The sequence below is a fragment of the Apus apus genome, chromosome 1, assembly GCF_020740795.1.
Source record: "Apus apus isolate bApuApu2 chromosome 1, bApuApu2.pri.cur, whole genome shotgun sequence".
Classification (NCBI taxonomy): domain Eukaryota; kingdom Metazoa; phylum Chordata; class Aves; order Apodiformes; family Apodidae; genus Apus; species Apus apus.
This window is the reverse complement of record NC_067282.1, coordinates 149,166,190-149,181,897: the sequence shown is the minus strand read 5'-3', so window position 1 is coordinate 149,181,897 and position 15,708 is coordinate 149,166,190. Positions and strand designations below refer to the sequence as shown.

General features: G+C 47.2%; 1 protein-coding gene across 2 annotated transcripts; it reads left to right on the top strand.

Annotated features, from left to right (window-relative positions):
• The first annotated feature begins 6,734 nt into the window (after positions 1-6,734).
• On the top strand, positions 6,735-15,502 carry CKAP4 (cytoskeleton associated protein 4). 2 transcript variants are annotated; one of them, XM_051637101.1, is made up of 2 exons: positions 6,735-6,792; positions 12,439-15,502. In XM_051637101.1, exons 1-2 carry the CDS (start codon positions 6,751-6,753, stop codon positions 13,768-13,770), a joined length of 1,374 nt encoding a protein of 457 aa, XP_051493061.1. In that variant the 5' UTR covers positions 6,735-6,750; the 3' UTR covers positions 13,771-15,502. The 2 variants fall into 2 exon arrangements, with proteins under 2 accessions (XP_051493061.1, XP_051492979.1); XM_051637019.1 differs by lacking the exon at positions 6,735-6,792 and adding an exon at positions 7,565-7,921.
• Positions 15,503-15,708: the final 206 nt, after the last annotated feature.

Genomic DNA, 15,708 nt, shown 5'->3' with positions numbered 1-15,708 from the left:
ATTAGTGGCTTCCTTGGGCGCGTCCATGTCTGCCAGTAACGGGGGGGGGGAAGCATCACCTTTTGCTGCCAGCCAACGGCAAGGTAGCCCGGGGCACTTGGGCCGACCCGCACCGATCCCCGCAGCAACAGCTTGCGTCTCTTCGTTCTGCCTTGGACCGGGCACTAATCGGGGAGAAAGACGCGCCGACAGGAAAACACGCTCCGGCGGACTCCCCCGCGCCGAATGGGCCCTGCCCGGGGGGGAAGGGCAGGGAGGTGTTTACGGAAGAGCCGCGTCGCCCCGCGCTGATCCCGCCTCTCCCCGGCGGGAGGCGGCGGCTCCGCGTTAGCGCCGCCCCGGGGGGGTAGGTGGGGGAAGTGCCCCGTCTGGTGCGGGGGAGAGGCAGCGCCTCGGGGCGGGTTTGCGTGTTGCTGTTGGCTGGCCTGCCAAGGAAGCGCTGAATGTGCCCCCACGAGCTTTCCGGCCCTGGTTTCCTTCCCCCTCCCGGGCGCCCCCTCCCGCCCGCCATTTTGGACCCCTGGTCCAGCCCCCCCCACCATCTTAGCTTCAGGGGAGCCACTCAGGCCGGGGCCGAGGTTAGTCACCTGGGCTGTGCGTGGCTGTGGTGTTACGAGGCCTGCTGAGCACCCGCCGAGGAACGAAGCACGAAGCAGTGCAACGCTATTACTGCAAATGCCTTGCTTATTGCTGTGTTGACCTCCACACGCCCACCTGGCCAGCAGTACCTGTCAGGGTCATCATCTCTTCCTGTCACAGGATCTGCGTGCCATTATTGCTTCACCTACCAGGAACCACGGAGGAGAAAACACAGCAGTCGTCTCTGAGGCAGGAGCTGACTGAATCAAGCCTTGCTCGCCATGAAGACACAGAGCTCCCCTTCCTGAAGATAATCACATCATCTTCAGCACGCGTGACGAGCTAGATGCTGTGTTTGCATAGACCAAAGCCAAGTGTAGGTCCTGTTAAGCTGAAAGCAGGGACCAGAGGTTGGCTACGCACGGACCAAATGCTCTGCTGGCAAGGGGGGGTGAGGAGCCCTTGCTCCCAGCCATGCAGAGCACCTGGCAGCCCTGTCGCTCTGGGCACAGCCTTCAGAGACAGTAAATGCGATTAAGTCAAACAGCCTAATCCAATAGCTTCCATAAAGAAGACGATGTTTTAAATAACTGTGTTTGCGCTACTTTGGCCCAGTTTATGTGTGTCACGTGGCAACAGGAATCTGAGAGAAGCTCAGAGGAGCTCTGGAGAAGACTGATGGCATACAGATGGACTGCCTTGTACAGGACTGTCTTCTCTTCAAAGGACATGATTTATTACTGTTTTTACATCTGTTTTGGCTTAAATGCCATCTGTAAGATGGAGGAAACCTATGTTTTGGTCTTTGCTGTGATGGCTGCTGACACCTTTTACTAATTAACCAGTTGTATCATCTAAAACTCCACAAAGAATACTTGCAGCAAATACCAGGGCCAGTGGCTCAGGGTTCATTTTGCATGCTGTCTTTGTGGACCAGCAATTGTGGAAACCTGTGGTACTCAGTGGTCTAGCTTGCACAGGGAGGGAAACGGGATGTACCAGCCTCACCAAGTAAGTTAGCTTCTAAATATTTATATGAAAGATCAATCTTAAGGGAGAAAGTATCTCAGGGGTATCACCCAACATCATGGAGTAAGAGATGGAATTCCAGCAAGGGATGGCTCTAAGACAAAATGTTTTTTTTTCAGCTATAGCTGTGCTGTTCTCACAGGGCACACCAGCTGTTTTGGAGCCCATTCTTAAGTACCTAGCTTGCTTGCTTTTTCTGTCTGTCTGTCTACCTACGTACCTATCATGTGGATATGTGCATCCATATATATGTCTGAGGCACTAAAGACATGCTTCAAGATTCCAGTCCAAAGGGAAAGAATAAGTTAGACGCTGCAGTATTGAGCACTTAACCTCTTTTTTTTTTAATTGCAATTCCTTCCTGATCCAGGGGCACTGCAGCTATAGGTCATTACATGGATCCTTAAGTAGATTACCTACTGTGGAGATTTTCTCCAGAGAGAATTGTCATTCATTTCTAGTTGTCTGTCTCTTCTGCAATGTTAGCCAGCGAAGTAATTGTACAGCCTTTAAATTTGCTCTGCTCAATCAGGAAGATCAATGTCCTTGTGACTTTTGTAGGACATGCAGGTATGTGGTAGTTTTGGCTGGGACAGAGTTAATTTTCTTCCTAATAGCTTGTATGGGGCCGTGTTTTGGATTTATGCTGGAAACAGCGTTGATAATGCAGAGATGTTTTTGTTACTGCTGAGCAGAGCCAAAGCCTTTTCTGCTTCTCACCCCACCTCACCAGTGAGTAGGCTATTGTAGTCATTTCCATCACTTGTCTTTCTTGGGTTTTCTTTCTCTCTTTTTGTTATTTTCCCTTTCATTACATTTTATAATTATTTATTTATTTTCCGTATTACACTGTATTTCTCTCAACCCCTGAGTTTTCTCACTTTTAACCTTCCGATTCTCTCCTCCCATCCCGCTGCAGGGAGTGAGTGAGCAGCTGGTGCTCAGTTGCCAGCTGGGTTTAAACCATTAAAAGGTACAAATGTGGAAATTTGACTACTGTCTCAAGTTGGCCTTCATTCTTGGCCTTTCACTACAGAAGTGCTGTTAATTGAGATGAAGGACTAGTTTGTGCTCAGCCCTTGCAGCAAAGGCTTTCCTTACCATTACCAGTAGAACTGGAAAAGACAATAAAGCCTACAATTAATGCACAGTTTGATCCAGCAAACAGCAACACTGCTACTGAGCTGGTTAGACATGCAGCTGCATTTGGTTCCAAAGGTTGGAAATGTCCTAGTGTGCAGCTAACATAGTTAAGAGTGGGAGGAGAGGGAAAGGGCAAGGGATGTTATTGTTTACACCACGGCCCATGACAACTAAGTTGAGAACATAACTTGAAGTCACAAGATATTTTGCCCTAATCCTAATAACTGAGCCAGGCAGACTGGCTTTAGTGCTAACAGATGGATATTAAGACTCTGGGTTGACCGAGACCATCAGGGACAGATTTGATAATAGGCTCAACAGTAAGAAAAAAGTCTGTAAGATAGGTGTAAAGATGCTTTCTCAGCTTGCTCTTCTATGGAGTTTCCAGTATTCCAGGGAGAAATAAGTCTTGTAAGAGGCAAACAAGATTGCTATTTCTCCCTGCCAAAGCATTGAGCTTCAAATTCACCCAGAGGCAAAACAGGATATTGAAATCTCTCAGATAAGAAGGTGCATCAATAAACTCCCCCACTGCACCAGTCTGCACTGTCTAGCGACTTTACCACCTCAGAAAATTCCTAATGCACACTCCCCTCAACAGTAGTGGTCTGTCTTTCTGTACAGAGGAAGTAAACAAGTTTGATCCACTGTGTCAAATGCAATGAGAAGCTGTTTGTAGAGTGGTGTTCCTGGTCAGAAATAGTTTGTATTGGTTCCTTGGCGAGAAAAAGCCTTAGCTAGTACATCACCAAGTTGAAGAAAGAAATGGTGTGACAGTTACCTATGCTGCCTTACTTCCTTGATCCTTAACACTGATGGTCCTCTTGATTATTGTACCTGGTAACATCCATATGGCTCAGTTTTTATGGTAAATGCTCTGAAATAAATGGCATCTGAGCTAAAATCCTGGGTCTGAGGGTACTGCTGCAAATCCTAGCCTTTCTAGGTCCTTCCTAAACAGAAATCTGAGCGCCACTTTATCATAAAATGTGAGACAGCTAAGGCTGTGGCTAGATTGGCTGTGGAAACTCTACCCTTCTAGCCTTCCCAGGGTGCTTTGTTTACTGCTGAAGATTTCTACTCTCTCCGTATTGAGGAGGGCAGAGGATTCTGAGGCTTCCTCATCTGTTTTCAGTACAAGCCCCACCCCTGTATCAGCTGCAGCCACCTCTGGAATGTTATTTAAGACAACATCATGATGCCATGCAAGCTCTCTGCTGCTTGTTAGGGTGAGGGCAATCAGCTAACCAAGCTCTGTTGTGGTGTCCATAACCTACAGTCACACCAGCATCCTCTCCGGATGGTGACTTTTGGGGTCAGATCTGTGCAATTGACAGAATTATGCTGAAGAAATACCCGAGGCAATCACCTCCTTCTGTCACACATGCTAGTAGTTACTAACTAGAACACCATGTACAGATCACACAATTCAGTTAATCCTAAACCTTAGCAGCATGGAACTGAATTTACCAGGCTGAAATCAGGGACTGTGATCTGGCCTAGGTTTAAGATTCTGTCTCTAAAAAATATTTAATCTAATTTTTTTATATATTTATTTAAAAAAAAATAATGTACTGAGAATGAAAGAAAATCTCTTCCAAAACAAAACTTGATTAGATTTCTTGCTGTAATCATATAGAGAAACAGATAAATTGGCACCTCAAGTTTTTACTTTGCAAGGAGTTACGTCTTGCACACTGATGTAATGACCTGTGGAATCACTCTTGGCAAGCAAATGCATTTCAGTGTAACACAAAAGCACAAGGAGAAAATAAACTGCATTTGCACTAGCAGCTCAGCAGCCCAGGTGTAGAACTGGTATGAGCTTGTTACTACTAATGTATTTTATGTCTTAGAGACACTGAAGCTACACGTGTAAGATCTTTGCCCAGAAGCCCCAGCAGAGCTTTAAAAAGCATTATTTCCATTAACTGACTCTATGTCTTGGATAGAATTTTCTTTCATCCCACACAAATCTTTAATATGGGCAAATATTAACAGATAAAGGCACAAATAGACTTTTTACAAGTTAGTTTTAGATAAAAAGATACACATTAAAATACAGAAGAAAAGTAACATGTCTGAGGGAGAAACCAACTGCCAAGAACTTTTTGTTGCATTGTTCTTAAAAAAAGAAGCAACAAATAATTTTGAAACTACCACCATTACTATTGGTTGTCTACCACTTGTTTACTTTTGCACAGGTCTAAATCCATTACTGCTTTGCATGATCCTAGTCATGAACCCCCTGAGAAAACGCGAGACAGAGGCAGTGAAAGAAGTCTTCTGTGTACGCCTTCATAATTGTGAAAGAAAGGGGCAATATGGGATCAGCTGACTTTGTTCATCCATTGTCTTGTGAAGAAATGAAAATGAGTTTCCACAAATAGTTGAGAGTCCATCATGATACACTACTCAGCATGTTTACTGGATAGGAGAAAGGAGGTGTTGGAAGGTGCGTAGACCTCATTGGTGGTGAGACAGCTGGACTAGATGATCGTTGTAGGTCCCTTCCAACTGGAACTGTACAGTTCTGTTTCTGAAAGTGTGGGGATATAGCAGTGGAGAAGATTTTTTAGTATGTTTTTATTTTTAGGATTCTCCAGTACAAACTGATCACACTGGACATTTTGATACAACACTGTCCTAGGTCCAGGACCCTGGGTCCAGTTGCCTCATGGAAGCTGCCAGCAAAGACCATGTGATTACAAACTCTCTTCTACTAACTCAGAAATAGGGACTTCCAATATGCATCTGAAACAGAATCTCTGGACTGCGTAAGTCTTGCTTCAAATTTCAAAGGGAGCAGTGAACAGGGCACCAGCACAGGGGACTCAAGAACTGAAGAAGGCCAAGCAAATACAAATGTAATGTGCTCCATCAGCTAGTATATGAAAAAGAAGAGGAACAATATTGATTAACTCAAGGTGTATTTTTGAAACAGTTATGTTTTTCTGCACTATCATCTGTCACGTAGGCTGGACCAAAGCAGTAGGCAGGTAGTAGAAGGGGACTTAAATTTTTTCAAATTCCCATATTCAAGCCAATATAATGATTTAAGATAAAACATCTAATTTTCTGAAAAAACATATACTGGGACAAATAAAAATAGATACTGGAAGACCTTATAGCTGCCTTCAAGTATCTGAAGGGGGCCTACAGGAAAGCTGGGGAGGGACCTTTTGCTAGGGTGTGTAGTGATAGGACAAGGAGTAATGGTTTTGAACTGGAAGAGGGGAGATTTATAGACATTAGGAAGAAATTCTTTACTGTTAGGGTGGTGAGGCATTGGAACAGGTTGCCCAGGGAGGTTATGGCTCTCCCCTCCCTGGAGGTGTTCAAGGCCAGGCTGGCCAGAGCTTTGTACAACCTTGTCTAGTGAAAGGTGCCCCTGTCCTTGCAGGGGGATTGGAACTAGATGATCTTTTAGGTCCCTTCCAACCCAAGCCTTCCTATGATTCTATGGAAAACAAAAAAACAAACCAAACCAAAAGTTTAAGCAGCTCTTTGTGATGCTGGAAAATTGGGAGGCATTTTCAAAATAAGTTTTAAAGTTATTCCCATGTACCCCTTCCACCCAAACACAGGTGTACAGCCCCTTCTCATCTCCTTCGTACCATGTAGCAGAGTACCCACCACCCAGCCATGCATCACCAGTACCCTAAAACTGCAGTCCCAAGCCCACCCAGCTGCCTTGCATAAGGATCCTCTGTTACACGATCAGATGCATTTTCCCCCCTGATATGACTGCTAATGAATTCCATGCACATCAGACTGTTTCCGCCTTCGCTCTGCCTTGCTCTCTTCTTCCTGCCAGCACCTCCAAACCCGTCAGCTCCCACCTCCCTCTCACCTGGCGCCTCACAAGCAGGAGCCCAGCTGCGGGCACGAAGGAGATGAAGCGGCGGGTGGGTCTGTGCTCCGCACCCTGCAGGCTCTCGCTGGGGCCCGCGCTGCAGCGGCGAGGCCCGCGCAGCCTTCCCAGCCCTGTCCCGGGACATGCTCCGCCAGGATGAGGAACGCCGCGGGCTCGCAGACACGGTGAGGCGAAAAGAGCATGCTCGGAGCACGAAAGCTCGGCGGGGAATTTCGGTGTTGAGCCCACAGCCCCTACCATACGTGCTGGGACGAGGTCTGTGGAACCCGCGGAGTTTGTGTCGGGCCAGAAGCGCTCCTGCCAGCCAGGGCAGCTGTTGTGTGCCCGAGGGACCTGCCCGATGCCAAGTCTTTGCTGTACAAGCTCTAGAACGGGGGCGGGGGGGACGCGTATGGAGAAGGCAACTTTTTCTCCGCGCCTCGCTGTCGGAGCTGGCTGCGATCCCACCCGCCGGCATCACCAGCAGAACAGGAGCTGCATGAGGCGGGAGCCGGCCCGGCTCTGCCGCCAGCGCTACGAGAACAGACTAGAAGCCGGTAGCGGGACCGGGCTGGGGACACTCGGGGGCGCGGGGGATGCGAGGGGGGAAGGCGCGACCCACGCCGCGCCGAGACCCCCGTGCCGGGCACCGCGGGCAGCCGTGGCCGAGGCGGGTCTGTCACCCCGGGATGGGCGGGGGCTGCCCCTCCGCCCTGCCCGCCGCTCCCCTATCCCGTCGCCTCTCTCCGGACGGGGGCGAGCCCGTGTGCGTGGCAGCCGCCCCAGGCAAGGGCCGAGCCCGTCCCCGTGTGCGTGGCGGCTCCCCGGGGCGGGGGCCGGGGCGGGGCGGGGAGCGCGGCAGCTGCCCGGCCCGGCTCCCCCGCCCTCCTTCTCTCCATCCCTCCTTCGCTCCCGCTGCTCCCGCTCCGCGCACGACGACGGCGGCGGCGTCCCGCCATGTCGGCCGCCAAGCACCGGGGCCCGAAGGGGGGCAGCCCGCCTGCCGCCGCCAGCGAGCGGGGCGCGCAGCCCAGCGGCGCCGAGGAGGCGGCGGCCAAGAAGCCGGCGGCGGCGGCGGTGCACGGCCGGGGCGGCAGGGCCGCCGCGGGGGACCGGGGGGGCCGTTCCGGCGCTGGGCCCCGCCGCGGCTGGGCGCTGGTGCTGGGCGCCGCGGTGGTGCTGGGCGCCGCGCTGCCTGCGGGCTGGTACGTGCGGCAGCTGCGGGAGGAGGTCGGGCGGAGCGCCCTGGAGAGGGAAGCCTCCGGCCGGCAGCGGCAGGAGCTGGCCGCCACCCTGGACGCCGTGGTGCAGAAGGTAGCGGGGCGCCGGGCACCGCCGGCGGGCGAGAGGGAGGGCGGGGGTGCTGGGTCCGTCGGGGCGCTCGGCAGTGCTCGGGGTGGGGGGGGACGGAGGGCAGCGACTGCCCCTGCGGGAGCGAGGACGGGGAGGTTCACGGCTGAAATAAGCAGCTAAGGAGCTCTGGGGTAGCCCGGCTTACGGGAAAACAAACGTGTCCCGTTCATCCCCTGCGGATCTGCCCCAGGCCGCGCGCCCTCTGTGAAGATGCTTTCTTGGCATTCTAGGGACAAACGAGCCTGGGCCGCGGTTTTTGCAGCGCCTGCAAACGTGGCCTCGGTAAAGCGAGAAATCCCTGGCAGGCAGCGCGGAGCGGGGCTGGGACGGGGCGGGACCAGGCCCCGCAGCAGGCGAGGCGGGCGGCCCCCGGGACAGCCCGCAGCGGCAAGAGCCGGCTTCTTGCCCATCTTGCTGCTGCTGCTGCGGGGCTTGGGCGTGAAGCCATTTTATGTCATGCAGTCAGCACGCTTACGTGCCGGCAGCAGTGCAGACCTGCAGCTTCGAGAGCCTGCTGGTGGTAGTTTCCTATCTTCAGCCCTTGCAAATCACGTCAAGGCGGGGATGGCAGATGGGCTGCTCTCTGTGGTCGCATCGAGCCGGGCAGGTGTGCGCGGGGAGGGAAGGAGGGAGGGAGGTGGTGCCGCAGCGCCGTCGGACGTGGCAGGATCCTGCCTCGACGTCCCCGCACGCTCTAGAAAGCAAAGCGTGCGCAAAAAGTGTGCTTGTCCAGCATCACCGGGCAGCGGAGACGGTGACGGGAACACCATTCCTGCCGTACCCTGCCTGCCACGTTTCTGCGTCTGGCCAAGGGAGTGAGACTCGCCGTGTCCATGGCAGCCCTGGAGCATGGAAGAGCTGTGAAGTAGTCGGCAAAGGGTGTGGCTCCAGTGAAGTTAAAGAAATACTCGTTTCCCTCCTCTTTGTTTTTCACTCGGTCCTTACTAGGCCCCGAGCTACTTTCACAAATGGCACTGTCCATATGTCTTAGGGTGCCTAAAACCTTTAAAAAATGGCGTCTGTGAAGGCATATCATCAACATGTAATGAAGCTCCTGTCTAGAGAGTAGGTAAATTGGTTGGAAAGCAGTATGTAAAGTTATGACTGAGTCAGATCAAAGACAAGGAAATCCTTGTCTCAGCTTGACTACTTTCTGCACAGTGAGCTGTGCAGATTCCCCACGTTTCCTGCAAGTTTGGGCCCCGGCCAGCCGTGGGGGGACAAGGCGGTGGGGCGGGCACTGGCAGAGATCCTCTGGCCATTCTGCAGTGCTCCCAGCAGTGTGGCAGCCTGCACGCATGGAGTTTGTAGGGTCAGCCTTGGTGTTTCCTCTCCCTTGCAACAAGGAGGAAAAGGAAAACTCATGAGAGGGGAAAGGGTTGTAAAATGCGTGGCTATGGTGTAGTTTCTGAAGTTACCTATAAATCCTGGGGTTTTTACTCACTGATGGCTGGGCTGTTATTTGAACTAGCAAGGGTTATTTTTTTTTCTAGTTATTAAGGCATTTTTACAGGCTCTTTGTATGAAGGAAGAAATTGTGATGGCAGGATATACAGGACGTAAGATTACAATACGTGAATATAAAACCCAGATGTATGTGCAATATATAAGCCCTTAGAAGCACAGGAATGGGTACAATTTGTTGACTCCCATCTCCATGTCATCACAGATGTTACATATTCTGGGAGACAGGTATATAACAAAAGTTTATAAATAGTTGGTTTTAAAGAGAACTGAAACTTCATTTGCCTGTGTACAGCAGATGGCTGATGTTAGACATAGATACAGTAGTGGGAGAGTTAAAGGTGGGCAAAACAGATCACAGAGTTTCCATGTAACCCTTGAAAGCTTTGCTTGCTGTGTTTGCTTTACAAAAGAAGGTACTTGAGGGAAGGGAGACCAGGCTGTGTTCCATTGCTTTACAAAAGTGCAGGGTCCTGCATTGTACTTTCAGAGTGCTGTCAGCCCAGGCTGCTGTGTGGAGCTGGCTTTGCCTTTCAGTCTTTTATTGCAGAGAGCTCCTGCCAGGAGTAAGCATTATATAAACTCATCTGCTTTACCCATTGGCAGTAGGAGGAGAAAGGAAATGATGTGCAAGTTTAGCCTTTAATACAGCACAATTCTCAGAGGGGCCAAGGTCATTTGTTTTTTAAATACAAGATAGTATGACCAGTTAGAGAAGACATAGTTGTTAGCTATGGACATATTTTTATATACTATTTATGATGGTAAACTTTTCAAGGCTATGGTTTCAAAGCATAGCATCCACAGACACCAAACAGGCAAACTCACACATGTAGGTGCACGTGCAAACCCAGCCATATAGTGAATATCAACTATTACTTTGAAATTGTGAGTTTTCACCTCTTTTATGCAAGGGGTTTGCTTTGGGCCCTGGCTTTTGATTAGGGCAGTAGAGATTAGAAGCTGGTCTAATTTGAAGGTCTCAGTCCATTTTATTGGACTGATATTCTAGTGTCTGGCCCAGCTGGAAGTATAGAACAGCTTTGAGTTAACACCACAAGCATTGGCCAGATGCAGTGGAGGAGCAGGTATAAAGTACTTCCACTGCAGACAGGTGGGATCTGTCTTTGTCAAATGTATAGCAGCAGAGACCTCCTGGCTGTCTGGAGAGTTCTGGCCATTCTTTATGCCTTTTCTTAAGACTTAAAAATTGAATATTGTTAATACAAATTGGGTGATCTGTTTGGAACATGTCAAAGAAAATAAATTCTGTCATAAGAGGGGGAGGAGAACATTTTTATGCCCTCCTCCTAGATTTCTGAAGTCCATTTAGAATAGTACAGAAAAAGCTGTCTATGGAAAAAATCAGAATGAGTGACAAGATGTAATGGAAATGAGGTTGGTAAGTTGGTGTAATAACTGGTGCCTTGCTGCAATATTGGCAGTAATACCTGCTCTCCCTGTTCCCCCCCTTTTCAGCTAATTTCTAGTTTTGGATTTGAGCACTAGAGAATACAAGTATAGGGAATGTAAAGTCATTACAAACCTTTTTTACAGAGGAGGAGGAAAAAAATAAGTTATCTTCGTGGGTATTCTTCAGACTGTGAGGATCTTTGAAAGCAAGGGAAGTTTCATGGCCAAACTATACAATCCTTACACTGTGTAGACTTCCATGAAAACCAAGGAGGATTTTACCACGGATTTTGTCTTGCAAAAATACATATGAACAAGTTAATTTCTAATTAGTAAGTCTGTTACATCTGTTGAAAATAATTTTTGGGTTCAGAGGCTGAAAAGGAACTGCTGGAGCCTCCTTCAGTTTAAAAAAAAAATAGCAGCACAGTGTATTTATTTCTCAGAAGATATAAAATATATTTCCTTCTCTTTATAAAATAAAACCACTCCTCCAGCTGTGTATCTAATCAGTAAACATGGCAGCCCATGTGGCATGACTGATTAATGTACCCCTCAGTCATAGGGAGTAGCATGAGGCAAGGCAACATGCATTACTCAGCACTTGCCATCCTGCCAAAGCTCTGAGGCATTTTCTATGTGATGGATTCTTGTTGCAGCCAGTGAGAGTTCTTAACGTTGCCTTATAAAGTTTAAAAAAAACCATAATGCAACCCACACATGCACAAAAAGATTTCTCCAGTCTTGAGACTGATACTCTGCTTCACCCCAAAATTAAGTAATGCATGCTTCCCCTTCGGTGTGCCTGGATCTTACCTTTATGTGTGAGGGTAAAGGAATGTGACAGCCTCTCACCTCTTGACCTTTTCCCTCTTGCTGCTGCTAAAACCAGCTGTAAAGATAGTTTTAGTAATTAGGAGGTTTAATAGCATACCTGATCCAGTGGTAACAACCTGCTGTGAGTATCAACCTTAGATAGATGCGAGTCAGTCCCCTTGGCAGCTGCCATGGCTTTGTTCTCTGCCTCTGTACATACATGTGCCCTTGCTCACTGAGATTCTGTGGCTGTATGCATCTGTGTGAATAATGAGGTACTAAGGACTTAGAACATTAAATCCTTTCGATGTTTTTTATTTTAAAAATAATTAACAAGAAAAATCTGTGTCTCCATAGTTGTCTAGGAGCACCAAAATGTCATGATTACTAGACCTATTCCCCAGTCATTCCCAGCTCCCTTTCCCCCTATTTTCCCTGCTACTCTTTCTTGTCTACTTGAAACTTCTTTCATGTTCAGTAATTGGTCCAGATGCAGACTGTGGAGACTTTGAGCTTGATTTTCGCTGCCACAGGTTCCCTGGATCATCTGTGGCAGGTCAGTGAGGCCAAGGATCCTCAGCAGATGTATGTATCTATGATGTGTAAGGCTCTATATGCTGGGCTTTTTATGCCTCCCTTATCTGTATGCCAAAGGGTCACCTCAGGCAGGGACCATGAAGGATTGCAGGGTGATAATTGTATATGTATCAATGGCCATAAGGACTTTAGACACAAGGGGTAAGGATGAAACTGTTAAGTATTAACCATGTGGATTTCTGTTTTAGGTGCGTTCCCTTCAAGCCACATTTGGAGAATTTGAATCCATGATGAAAATTACTCAGCAGAAGCAGGAGGTTACCGAGAAGGCTGTTAAACAAGGGGAGAGTGAAATAAACCGGATCAGTGAAGTGCTTCAGAAGCTGCAAAATGAAATTTTGAAAGACTTATCTGATGGCATCCACATGGTGAAGGATGCAAGGGAACGAGACTTCACATCTCTGGAAAACACAGTGGAAGAGAGACTAACAGAGCTAACCAGGTCTATAAATGATAACATTGCTGTATTCACTGAAGTCCAGCAAAGGAGCCAAGATGAAATAAACAATATGAAAGCAAAGGTTGATTCACTAGGAGAAGCAAATGTGTATAAACATGAAATTAAGGTGCTAAAAGATGCTTTTGATGAGATGCAAGTTTCCATGAAAACCAAAGAAAAGGACATAGAGGAGTTGAAGAGTACAATAGACTCCATGGAGTCTGATGTGTATACTGAAGTGAAAGAGCTAGTCAACCTCAGACAAGAACATGAGAAATTCAAAGAGGCTGCAGACACTGAACACCTTTCACTAAAGGCTTTACAAGAGAAGGTTCTGAGAGCTGAGGATTCTATTATGCAGCTGCCTGGTGACATTAAAAGGCTTGATGAAGATTTACTACAAGTGAAAGCCAATCTTAACAAATGGGAAGAAAATGAACTCTTCAGAAAAGCATTGGAAACTTTTGGGAAGAACACTGAAGGACTGGAGTCTCGATTGAGGCACATAGAAGACAGCCTGGAGTCTCTAACTTCTGTTGCTGCTCAAAACAGTGAAAAATTACAATCTTTCCTCTCTAACGAGGGAGAATACAAGAATAAGCTCAGTACCCTAGAACAACACATTACTGTTCTTCAGGGAAACTCAGATACGGATGTAACCTCAGTCACTGATGTTTTGAAAAATCTTGGTGAATCACAGACCTCACTGTACAATGACTTGGAGAACTTGAGGAGAAGCATAAGTGACCTGCCATCCTCTGGTGCTCTTCAAGATATCCAGAAGCAAATTAGTACTTTGTTGGATCAAGGAAATGTTCAGATGAGTCAAGCACATTCTCAAGACTACCTTGAAAAATTTTCTTCTGTGGAGGGCTCAGTAGATGAGCTGAGATCTTCTGTCAGCCAGGTTGATTCCGATTTGAAAATGATAAGAACTGCAGTGGATAGTTTAGTCTCCTACTCAGTGAAAATTGAAAATAATGAGAACAACTTGGAGTCTGTGAAGAGCTCAATAGATGACCTGAGGAATGATCTGGAAAGGTTGTTTGTGAAAGTAGAAAAAATACATGAAAAAGTTTAGGCAGCAGTGCTCCTTGTGCAAATAATGGGTTAAGGAGAATGGCTTTTGTATGCCCAATTTTTTACTCTTTTTAAAAGCAATTTGATACCTCCAAAGAGAGTAAGAATACTTTAATACGGACAGTTCTGCTTATTTCCTTTATTTCTCTTTTGTGTAGTGTCTGTTGGTTTTTGTTTGGTTTGTTGGTTTTTTCAATTGTGTTTAAGAAAACATGAGTTTGTTGGGGGTTGAGTTTCTAAGGGCTCATCTTCTCTATAAAGCTGTATGGCTGTAACTGTAGTGGTGTAACTAAGGCACTACAGCCATGTTAGCATGGGCACATACTTAATGGCATGAAGGTGTTTCACACAATGACACTAGATATCTCACACAGAAGGGCCACAGCTGTCCTGGTACAAAAACCATGCTGCTGTACACACTGAGAATGTTACTGGTATGTTTTGGTTTAAGAAATAAATGAACAAAACTACACCCCTATCTTAAACTGTTCAGACCAGTAAACTTAAGTGTGTACCAGGTTTGAAACAACTCATCTGTTTCTGCAGTTTGGGACTCAGCCATGTAGTCAGTTTAGGAGGTGTCAGCTGACCTGTAGTGTATTTCTGTGAGTCTTTAATCTGTACCAAGAAGATAACAAGGGGATAACTGAACCCCCTGAAGGGAAGGTTTAAGATAAGTGGGCACTGCTTGGTGCTAAGACTGATGTTCCACCATGTGGCTGAAAAGATTCATTCTTTGTGATCACAAGCTTATTTCCCAGCATCTTCAGCGGCTGGTGTAGAAAACCAGTGCTTTGAAGGGACATCTGAAGGATGGGATTAGCTTCAAGAGGGTATAGTAATATTTTTCTCTAATTTTCTGGCTGTTTGTATGAAGAAGCTGTGTCTTTCCTGGAAAGGTCTAATGTCTATAATACAGGATTTTCTGTAAAAATGATCACAAATTTGAATGAGGAAAGAGAAGGACTAAATTTGCACCTCTCATGTTCCATTTATAGAAAGCATGCTGATGATAATGGTACACTCCAAAAAACACATGGGGGAAAATCACCATGAAATCGGCAGAATTGCTTCTAGGGCATATACATTTCCAAGTTTTCACACAGCTGACAGTGACCTGAACTCCTGTTACATACTCAGGACTTGGTGCCTGGTTCTTGTCACCATTGTTGTCACTGGGTATCTGGGGCACTGGTAGCAAAGGATCCTTCTAGGAAATGGTTGAGAGTGAGAAAAAAGTGTTGTAGTTCTCTAGATGTTCATTTAAGAAACACTTTCTCATGGAGCTTTCCTGGTTTTCTGGTTTTGGAAAGGATTTCTAATATCCCTTCTTTTCAGGTTTACCTCTGAACTTTATCCAAAGATTTGGTAAAGGGGTTTGCACATCATGTCCACCTCAGCCTGCACTGACCAGATCCTGGGCTATGTTGGAAGAAGAATTCCTAGAAACAGCACCTCCCAGAGGTGGTCTGCCTGCAGGAACGGTGCAGGTGAAAAGGAGTTCTTGGTGAATAAGATACTGAACCATATCTCGTGTTGTTCCCACTGTAAGCAGGAAAGAATTGATAGCAAAGAAAGAGTGACCCATGGCATTAAAGTAACTTGTCACTGTTGTAACCGCACTGTTCTTTGTTAACTTCTCAAGTTCTTGAACAATGTTGTTTAGGTTACTGTGAAATGAACTGTATGGCTTATTTGCGGTATTTTTAATACATAATAAACATTTGGAATATTCTTTGCACCTTTTTTTGATTGCTGCTTCCTTAATGTTGTGTTTCCCAGGATGCTTCCAGTGGCGTACAGGAAGGGGAAGTGCCAGATGTGATGCAGCCCTGTACTTGTTCTCAGCTGTCTTAAGGGAACATGGATGCATTTCTGCCTGTTGTGGTTACAGACAAACTCCAGGATTTGAGTCAGATCAATGCAGTGGTGTTGACGA

Excerpts from the sequence above, each read along its gene's own strand:
- CKAP4 (XM_051637019.1), top strand. The coding sequence starts at position 7,565 with ATGTCGGCCGCCAAGCACCGGGGCCCGAAGGGGGGCAGCCCGCCTGCC. Across the intron at positions 7,922-12,438 it reads TGGACGCCGTGGTGCAGAAG|GTGCGTTCCCTTCAAGCCAC; the intron begins GTAGCGGGGCGC and ends TTTCTGTTTTAG.